This window comes from Austrofundulus limnaeus, unplaced genomic scaffold (assembly GCF_001266775.1).
Source record: "Austrofundulus limnaeus strain Quisiro unplaced genomic scaffold, Austrofundulus_limnaeus-1.0 Scaffold323, whole genome shotgun sequence".
Lineage (NCBI taxonomy): Eukaryota > Metazoa > Chordata > Actinopteri > Cyprinodontiformes > Rivulidae > Austrofundulus > Austrofundulus limnaeus.
This window is the reverse complement of record NW_013952725.1, coordinates 386,016-396,714: the sequence shown is the minus strand read 5'-3', so window position 1 is coordinate 396,714 and position 10,699 is coordinate 386,016. Positions and strand designations below refer to the sequence as shown.

At 41.9% G+C, this 10,699-nt stretch overlaps 1 protein-coding gene across 2 annotated transcripts in view; it reads right to left on the bottom strand.

Moving 5' to 3' along the window:
• Window positions 1-8,985: 8,985 nt before the first annotated feature.
• Window positions 8,986-10,699, bottom strand: part of LOC106527418 (PI-PLC X domain-containing protein 1) — a gene marked incomplete in the record, with an annotated part of 13,905 nt that continues 12,191 nt past the window's right edge. For both annotated transcript variants that reach the window (XM_014022298.1, XM_014022297.1), the window contains 1 exon segment: window positions 8,986-9,673. In XM_014022298.1, the coding sequence (XP_013877752.1) occupies window positions 9,375-9,673 (299 nt within the window).

Below are 10,699 nucleotides of genomic sequence, written 5' to 3'. Positions count from 1 at the left end.
AAAAATACTTTGGTCAAAGTTAAAGTCTTCTCTAAAAATATTACTTGAGTAAAAGTCTTAAAGTATCTGATATTTTTTGTACATAAGTATCAAAAGTAAATTTCTGACACAAAATCTACTTAAGTATTAAAAAGTACTGAGTAAAAGTAAGCAGTTATATTTTCCAAAATGACGTTTATTGGGAGGTGACTTCTCCAAAAAATATTTTTTTCTAACAGCGTGCAGCTGTGATGGGTTGTGTACAAGCTAATAGTGTGTCAGAATGGCATATATTTATTCTTCTCATCCAACCACAATTAAATTCACTCTATCCAGGAGACACAGTTTATCAGGATAGTATTTTTTTAAGTAATAACAACTTGGAATAAAATAGGAGTAACGACTCTATACTTCTTACCTTTTTAAAAAAATGTAGTGAGTAGAAATACAGATAATTGTGTAAAAATGTAATGAGTAAAAGTAAAAAGTACGCTGAAAAAGAATTACTCAAGTGAAGTACAGATAACCAAAATTTCTACTTAAGTACAGTAACAAAGTATTTGTACTTAGTTACTTTACAACTCTGCAGTTTAGGAGCCACAACTGAAAAGGCTCGGTCACCTCTGTGGACCGGTCTGGACTGCGGGACACACAGGGCTGCAGGAGGTCAGACAGGTATTCAGGAGCCAGTCCATTCAGAGCCTTAAAGGTCAACAATAAAACTTTTAAAATCAATTCTAAAATGAACAGGGAGCCATGAAGGGAAGCCAGCACCGGCGGTCCGGGTTAAAAGACGAGCTGTCCGTGGATTGCTGGAGCCAAGGAGGAACTTGCAAACTCTTCTGGGAGAGAGATGCAAACATTTGAATCTATCTTAGTAAACAGGCCAACAGCTTAAACTTGACAGAGCAGTCCAGAATTAGCAGGTAGTGGTAGGGTTGGGCATAATCATATCATGTGCAATTAATCGTCAGAAAAACATTAATCGATTATTATTTGGCACTTGGTGATTAACACGATTAATGCCACCAGGCAGACTGACTGGATATTTCTCCAGTCAGTCCTGTCGGTGATCCTCTCCGCTTCAAATATGACGAATATTTAAAAAAAGGTTGTGTAATTTATATATCTATCAACACAATTAAAAATTTGATGTATAGCCTGAAGTCTGTAATTTTGACACAATTTGGAACAGATTTTTATGAAGAGCAAATCTTTCCCACTAACTTGGTCATGTGACGAGGACATCAGGGACTCCAGGGGATTAATCGTCAAATTAATCGTTATCGGCTAAATACCACAATTAATCATGATTAATTTTTTGCCAATATTGCCCAACCCTAGGTAGTGGGAACAAACTGTCTGCCCGTGATTACCTGCGCACTCATAAACAGTGCTGCGACAAGCCTGAAGTCTGGCTAACAGAGTGAAGGACACACTGCCTTGGAGACACACCTGTAGTTGAGTAAACCGAGCAGACATGAAGCAGTTAGAGTGAGTCTTAACAATGGAGCAAAGGTTATAGATACTACTGACAACCGCTGCTCAGAACCAAACACGTTTGGACACACAACAGCTGACTTCTAGTTGAAGCAAAATACCACAATGTTGTCTGAGCACTTTTCTGCATAAACAAACACGCCCGTCGGAATATTCACCTATAGGAAAAAGGTTCGGCCTGGACTTTGTGTCGAGAAGTGTAAGGCGAAGCTGCTCTGTGAACAAAACGACACAATTTTTACCACACAACTTGTCATTGAGTATATCTCAGCTATATCTCAATATCTCAGCTTTGGGTTGAGTGTGCTGGGCCCTTTAGCAAATCCTAGCAGGAAGCAGCTCTGACACTTGTTTTTATCAGACTTAACCTCATCGATGAATGGGTTTTAGTTTGTCTCCTCAGTTTCTAAGACACTTCTCATTTAGTTTTCATGGGTGATGTTTTTTGACGCCAGGTTTAAGTTCTGGGTCCTTGGAAGTCACTTTGTTAGTGCAGCTTGTGGCTGGAGACATTTTGTTTCTCATTCAAGAAGCTATTTTATCAATTTGAGAAGTGAAACTTTGTCTCAGATTCAGTTTGTCAGGATTATCATGTCCTGGAGCTTTTCATGAAGCAACAGTTCCAGCATCCGACAAAGGAAAACAACACCCTGACATTTTTGTGCAACAGCCAAATTTTTAGAACTGATTGCGTCATCACCTCATCTCTAACCTAAACATCAAGCAGAAGCACATCCTCCTCTTGTATAACTTTACGACTGCAGCATTACAGGACAACACACAGGCCTGGCACACATCATTTTGTGTTGTTTTCCAGTGTTTTTGTGTGGATAAAAACAAGGCGTGTTTCTGAAGATCCTGTTTCAGAAAGGCTGCACAAAAGAAGCATTGTACATCAGTTTTCCATCAGTTACTTTTGATGTGAATCTTATTAAGTTGCCACTGATTTCTTAAATTTGCCACCAAACGCCAATTATTTTCAGCGAAATCAACATCACTTGTGATCACTAGACCCATTAGATGAGGATGAGCCACGTGAATGAACATCTGTCTCTGTTAAACTGAAAAACAGTGTTGTCTGACTGATCAAAAGCTACTGGTTGAAATAATCTGATTTATTTGTTTTTATTAACAGTGTGTGAGAGCATTTGAGAAATGTTTTTGACTTCTTTACACTGATAACCCATGGCACATGAGTATTATCTTTTCTACTTGCGCTCCAAGAGGAGATATTTTCAAACTGTTTTTTGAAGCAATAACTAAAGGACTATTTATTTTTTATAAACTGCTTTTTTTTCTACTCCAGCTATAACGTTATGACGTTAACGCTTTCACAGATGATTTAAAGTTTGTGCACACGAGCGAGCACATTAATCAAATGTATGTACAGATATCTGACAAGGATTTCAGATGTGAAAGTATTTTTTTTTTTGTAATTCACTAACAGGTCGACTGTAGCTTCTACCTTGTAATGTGAGAGCAGCAAGCTGAAATGAGACATCTGGTTGAATAAAACCAGACATGACTGAGAGAAACTGTTTTTTTTTTTTTTTTTTTTATATATATTTTTTTGTTTCCCCTTTAGTTCATGACCGAAATGCTCGTATCAAATAAGAATAAATAAAAAACAGGGAAGTTATTTAAAGGGGCAATATCATGTAAAATCAACTTTTTTGAGTTTTATATAATGTTATACTCTCATAAACATGCCCAAAGCCTTGCTTTGACTCATTCATGCATGTTTGAGAAATCCTGCAACGTTTTTAGGAAGTCATGAAGAGGAGAAAAACAGGTGGGGACCAGAAATGCCTCTGGGACGTGTCTTTAAGCCAGACTTACTCATGGAGCACCCCCACCACACACACACACACCCCGCCCATGACTCCTGCAGGCTCTCGGGTGAAACTGAATGTGAAACTGTCTGCTGAGCTCCTAACACTACTTCTCACTCAGTGAAGCCTTTTTCAGATTAAAAATACCTTTGAGGAAATGTWTTTTCAGATGCCAAGTAAACTGCATCATGGCAGCCCCCCTCTCCCCTTCGCGAGCGCGACCCCCCGGCACTGAAATGGGTGGAACAGAAGCAGAAGGGGGTTCTTAAAGAGACGGAGGCCAATTTCAAGGCGTTTAGAAGTGTAAAGCCTGAAACATACTCGCTCCGACGCCGACGGGTCGACGCGTGGTCACGTGGTTGTTCGGCAGTCGTTTTCGCACAGACCTTTCATAGTCCCTACGACACCCCCACGCCGAGTTCGGGAAACCCCCCTCCCTTCAACATACGTCACTGCATGGAGTTCCTCCGCAACAGCCGATAATGCAGAAAAAAAAGTCAGACTCGTCACTTACCCGATGTATTTATCCACATCTGTCCTGGTTAAAGCTCCACAGTTTTTATCAGTCAGATTCCTCCGTGCACAACGTCTGTTTTATCTCCATTCRTSAGTTTTTCMMGGAATGACTATCTTTATAAAACTCTACTTCCTGGTGTCGGCTCTGGAAGCGAGTCGGGGTTCCTTTTCAGTCATTTCACTCAGTACAACACAGTTGTATATGGGACACTGAAGCCACCTCTAATCACGTCTTTAGACCGGTGACGTGGTGACGTTGAACATCGGGTGACAGGCTCCGCCTTCACCCTATAAGCTTGGCGTCACCAGCGTCATTACTCAGTTCTATCGCCCTTCACCTCGCGATAGTCACCTCTAAACCTGAGCTCATATAGCTGCTGCTAGTTAGCTCAGCTTCAAAGGTTCTTAGGTTAGCTTTACTGGTGCTAACCGCGTTACTTGCTGGTTCGTGTGTCTGCCGCTCGACGCTACTTAAGTGACCTTTATTTTTCTGCTGAAAATCTGTTTTGTGGTTCACGATGAGCACAAAACCACCTCCGAAGAAGTCGAAGTCTTCTGTTCGCTCCTGTCCTCAGGGGTGCGGCTTTAAGCTTCATGAGAAGGACCAGCATGAGGCCTGCCCGGCCTGCCTAGGAATCATTCACGCTCGACGGGCGCTTGTGGAGCCCGAGTCCTGCCGGGCCTGYGCCGGACTTTTGCGTCCGACACTGGAGAGGAGATTGAAATTCCTGGAGAAAATTCTGGGGGAAACTGCTGTTTTCCAACAAGACCCGCTGCTCTCTGAATCCAGCCAGACGGCTCAGTCTGACAAAGATGAGGATTCGGCGGTCGAAGCCCCCGCTGCTAGCTGGGTAGACCAGATGGAGCACGAGGCGGCCTCACCCGACATCGAGGGGGGCGAGACCCAGTTTCTACTGGATCTAAACCAAGAGGAGGACAATGTTCTGCAGATGGAGCAGGAGGTTCTCAGTCTGTCCGAAGACGACGAGGAGCCGTGCCCAGCTCACTCCACCCCTGCTGCTAAGACGGTGGACCAGGATTCGTCCTTCTTGTCCCTGTGCCGCCGAGCTGCTCCTAAACTGGAGGTACGGTGGCCCGACCTCCCAAGCGCATCACAAACAAACATGCCCACGACCAATCAGACCAATCACACATTACCGTCAACACGGGAGGGGGGTCAAAAATTCTGCCAGCAGGTTGTGCCAAAAGGGGCTGTCGACACGACGCTGAGAAGCCCGGTGACGCAATTTTCGTCATTAAACTGCGAAAACCCGTGCCGATGTCGGCAGTTCGCAGCATGTTTCAGGCTTGAGTGATGAGAAGATAAAATTTATTTTCTATTTAAACATAAAAACAGCATTTTAATAACAGCTAAAGGTGACATAGATACTTTATTATGGTATAGTATTTAAATGTATGCCTGAGAAACACGATATTGCCCCTTTAAAACATGTACTCTTAGTAAGTTGTGCAAATTTGCACAGAAATACAGCTCTGTTAGTAACAATCAGAATATATATCAGAATCATTTGTCATTCACACACAACATCAAGATGCAGTGCAGAACAAAATTTGCAGTTTAGAACATCCGTCCGGAGAAACACACACATATGACAAACATGGGGGAATGAATGTCCAGGGTCTTTCGCAACGTAGTGTGCTACCTTTGCAGTTTAAAATACACACACATAGGAAAGATGAGTTAAAAAAAGAGCTTTGGTCTTGTGTTTTATACAGAAAACACACAAGCATATGCTCAAAAAAACTACTCTGCAGACAGCTAAGGCGGGGAGGGGAGGGGGTGGGGGGTCAAAACATATGGTAAGGGGAGGGATACAGGGAGCCGGTGACATCCAGGGCAGACTTTGTGCCGGAACTGGTCAGAAGACCTCCAGAGTCCAAACCAGTTATCAGTCAAAGCACAAGTCACCAGAGTTCAGTTCTGTCTCCATCCAATGCGGCCTTCAGACCGATCCCAGACACAGATGGAATAGGTAGGGTGGAGGGTCAAGGCTTTCTTTCACGTGTCATTCCAGGGAGGTTTTATCAGCCTGCGACCAAGATCACAGCTGTGGGAATCTAGTGATGAACATAATTATTTAGGGCAAGCAGCCTTTCTTACGCTGCTTTAAGTCTTAACTGCACCTCTGTTTTGCAAAAATGCCAATGTTCCAGATTCGTTTACCACCTCGCCTCTCCCGTATGAAACTTCACCCAGATGCAGTCTCCTCACGGGCACGCTGCCGAGCTGTGATCCTCGTCAGAACCACATGCAGTCTGCGACTTAGGGTGTATTCAGACCAGGAAAGTCCTTTGGTCTGGACCAAAAGTGGACTTTATTTTTTTTTTGTTTGGTGAAGTTTGCATTCACATTGTGCTTTTTTGCAAATGAACTATAACTTGTAAACAAAGCCATSAGGCTGACGATCATTGCTCCCATTGGACAAAAAAGGACGGGGGCGAGACTGAGCCACAGGCCCAGAAAAATAAAGGAAGTCCTGCATGTTGTGGTTCTGATGAGCACATTTATGCTGATAGTACAACTGCAATATCATTTAAAATGTCAACAGTAGCTAATTTAATATTGATTCCGTGATGATATTCTAATTTTGGAGCGACGTCAGTAAATGTGTCCCGCTACCCAAAGGAGATGAGGTGCTCTGCGTGTTCTGACCCACTACAAGCTGCCAGCAGAGCTGCTAACAGGAGACAACGAAACAGGTATGTTTTCAGTTTATTTAGCTCAGCAATGGTGGCCTGTGAAGTCCAAAAATGTGCATGTTTAATGCAGTTGGTTCGGTTAGAGTCCGGTCTGTATTCACACCAGAAGCAAACTGAAGTGAACCGCACCAGAGTTTGTTTGGAAGTGAACCGAGACCACCTCAAAAAGCAGGTCTCGGTCCGATTGTTTGATCCGCACCAGAGTTCGCATGAGTGTATTCACACCTGCACAAAAGGTCCGGACCAACGCTGGAAACAAACTCTGGTTCGTTTAAAGCAGAGAAAATTGTCAGGTCTGAATACAAACTTAAATCCCCCAGCATTTGAGTCTGTGCGTTTGCAGTACGGGAAATTCCATCCAAGGTCCCTGACAGCTTTTCACAGGCCCAAACTGCTGTCGGGATCACTTTCATTTTCTGATAGATCAGGATTCCTCCACAGCCGATCAGCAGGAATCCGATTATCATATCAATCAGTCATTGGAAACTAAAATCCGCCTCCTCTCAGAGAGTTTCACGTATCTGAACATAAAAAAACTGATCTGGGTTCTAAAACTAATCAACATTAATGTCAAGTGAACAAAAAGCCGACTGTCTGTAGAACCTCCTGAAAGATGGTAGATAATTTAGGCGTGTTCACCTTTTATGTGTTCATAACCAGTTGAATGAATGTGAAAAGAGTCATACAAACATGCAGCGCCGGGCTGAATGTAACTATATTGAGTGTTTCTGCTCTCTCCATGCGTCAGCCAGGAAACCAGGAAGTGGTGTTACCTATAACATCCTTTTCCAGGGTCAAATCCTCTTGACATGATTCCTGTTTCATCTCATGTTTCTTTTACATTCAGTCACTATGTGTTGGATATGTGTTCAGGCATGTACTGTAACTATGTATATACTGTACTTCCTTCCTGCTCTGGGTGACCATATCGTCCAGCCATCCAGACCAGTCTATACATAAAATCACCAGTTTAATCACAAACTTATTCACAGAATGGTTTATAAAACTATATCAGGTTTCACCTAAGAAAAGTCTATAAAATGTGTAGTGCTTTTTAAAAGTCTGTAGTAAACTACCCCAATAAATGTCTTCATTCCTTTAGCAGCAATAAGTTTAAGTAGTTTTGTGTCCCGCTCTTCTTCCCAGTGTTGCTTCAGTTGATGTTTTCTCAGCTCTCCAAAGATCTACCACAATAAGACTGAGGTTCTGGACTTGGACTGGAACCGTTGCAGCCCTTTCTTTTTTCTTTTTGAGCCGCTCTGTTATAGATCAGCTGCTGTGTTTGGGATCACTGGGCCTCATGCAAGAACCGTTGGTATGAACAGATTTGTTCTTAAGTTGTGCGTACAAGTGATTTAGGAAAACTTGTGTCATTCACCAATTTTCTTGTATTCTAAGATTTTTTTCAGATACGAACAAAATTCACGAGTGTCAATGTCAATTTTGTTTATATAGCACATAAAAACAACAGAAGTTGGCCAAAGTGCTTCACAGTTAAGCCAAATGAATAAAACAATTGAGCAACACATAAATGTAGACAATAAAATCAGTTTAAATACAGAAAAACATTAAAAACTTTATCATTAAAAGAATCTCAAACTCTACCAGAATGAAAGCCAGGGAGTAAAAGTGAGTTTTAAGTATAGATTTAAAAGTCTCAACAGTCTCAGCAGTCCGTATGCTAAGAGGTAAACCATTCCAAAGGTTTGGGGCAGAAACAGCAAAGGCCCGATCACCTCTAAACTTTAGCCTGGATCTGGGAACATCTAAGAGGAACTGGTTGGAGGACCGAAGTGCTCTAACTGAAGTGTGGATGTTAATGAGATCACACAGGTAGGATGGGGCCAGACCTTTTAAAGCTTTAAAAGTAAGCAATAAAATCTTAAAATTGATCCTAAGATGAACAGGAAGCCAATGGAGAGAAGCCAGAACCGGGAATGTGTTCATATTTTTTAGTTCCTGTTAAAAGAGGAGCTGCTGCATTCTGGACAACTTGTAATCGATGCAGAGAAGTTTTATCTAAACCAATATACAAAGAATTACAATAATCCAAACAAGAGTGGTCCAGACTTGTCGTATATTTTACGAGCAGTCAGTCTGCTGTTATCCAGACGGGTTTTTCTCACTAATAACTTTATATTTCATTAGTTTGAAGATATTTTGGGTTGAAAATAAATTACACTCCATGATTATGTTGACAAGAGTCTATTCAGTTTGAACTGGAATTATAATTTTATATGTAACAACATAAATTGATTAGATTAAGTTAAATTGTCTTTTAATGCTGTTGTATAACACTACAATATTAATATGAAGATCTGAAACTAAAAAACAACTTAAATTATGCATTAATTGAAGTTTGGAGATGTTTTAAAATGCTTTTTTTCAGAAACGCACCTGACATTTGTGACGGTCGGGAGGGGGTAGCGGTGGAGGGGGGTAGCGGTGCGTGACTGCTCTTCTGAATAAATGAAAACTATGTAACACAGTTGTCTACACTTAAATTAAAAATATTCGACCAAAGAAAAACCTGCCACTCTGCTGCCACTCCAGGGAAGATTGGCAGCTGTCTTGAAAACAGTATTTACCACTTGTGACTGATCTTCCTCTGCAGAATGATGGACTTCAAATAGTTCTATTTGGCATGGTGTCACTGTAAACTAAAGAGCAGCAAGAACTCTGTTTTCCTCATGGTCCCAGTGATGAGGAGGTAACACATTTAATCAGCAGCTCCTGGTTGATACTGAACCTCTGAGATCTCTGTAGCAGTGGGGCTGCAACCAGTTCATCACTCTCACATTTTTTCATTTTGGTTTAAAAAAAACATCAAGCAAAGTCTGTAGACGTTCCTGGCGTCTGAGGCACAGTACTAGCAGCGAGCGTTGAGGCTCCGCCCAGCAGCTTATAATTCAGATCGATCACTATTGAACAGAACTGACTGACGCCCACAAAGTCGCAGCACAGGATGTTGACTCCGCCCTCTCCAGGCCCCGGCCGCTGCTCGCCGGTCCAGCGGAGCAGCGGCGAGAGCCCCTCCATCGTCATGGTCTTCAGGTTCTGCAGGGGGTGGAGGATGATGTAACGAGCGTCTTCAGTCAGGTTCAGACCGCAGACGTAGAAGTGATCTGGTGAGCAAAACGCCAGCACAGTTAATAACATTTTATAAGAGATTAGCTAAAAATATAAGTTTAAGTTCATGAATCTTTAACACAATTTGTTTCACAGTCAGAAGGTGTATTCACTAAACAAAAATATAAACAACACTTTGTTTTTACTCCCATTTTTCAAGAGCTGAACTCAAAAATCTTAGACTTTTTCTATGTAAACAATAGGCCTCCTTCCTTCAAATACTGATCAGACTGTTGTGTAAATCTGTGTCGGGGGGCAGACATGATCCATCCCACCTCGCAGGTGTGGCATATCAAGATGCTGATTAGACAACATGATTATTGCACAGGTGTGCCTTAAGCTGGCCACAATGAAAGGCCACTCTTGAGATGTGCTGTTTTTTTTTTTTTTGGGGGGGTCTGAAAACCAGTCACAGCCTGTGTCTCATGGGTTGCAGCCGACGTAGACCACAGTCTGTGAGCCGCTCGTGTCGGCTGCATAAACGGCTTTAAAATGAGACGATCTAGTCTACAGAAGAGGTGTTTGCATGACCACGCTCTGCCTCATTACATGATGATGTGTTTTATATCACATCACTTCAGTTGTTTTTTCAAGGTAGAACTTCATAAAATTCAGTTTTAATAGAAAAACATTATAAGTAAATAAATAAAAAGCATTAATAATTTGGGTTTAGCTCCAGTATCAGTACTTGTAACTGCATTTATTTAACATCTCATTGCAACAAAAGTTTCTTCAGCTAAGTTGTTTAACTTACATTTTTCAGTCCATGATCAATTTTTAAAGTTGGTCATTGAAAAAACATCTGCCTTAAAATAAAAAGACAACCCTAGCCGTCTTTGTTTTTCTGTTTAATTTGCTGAGGCTGCAATAAATTCTGGGATACTGTCGGCTACTTTGGATACTCAGATACAGCCGATATTTTCGAGGTACTGTCTGCAGCTTGTGTAGGTGCCGACAACAAACGCGGCCAATGTCAGCTGCAACCCAGCCAGTATCTGGTGTGACCACCACAGTGCTGGCTC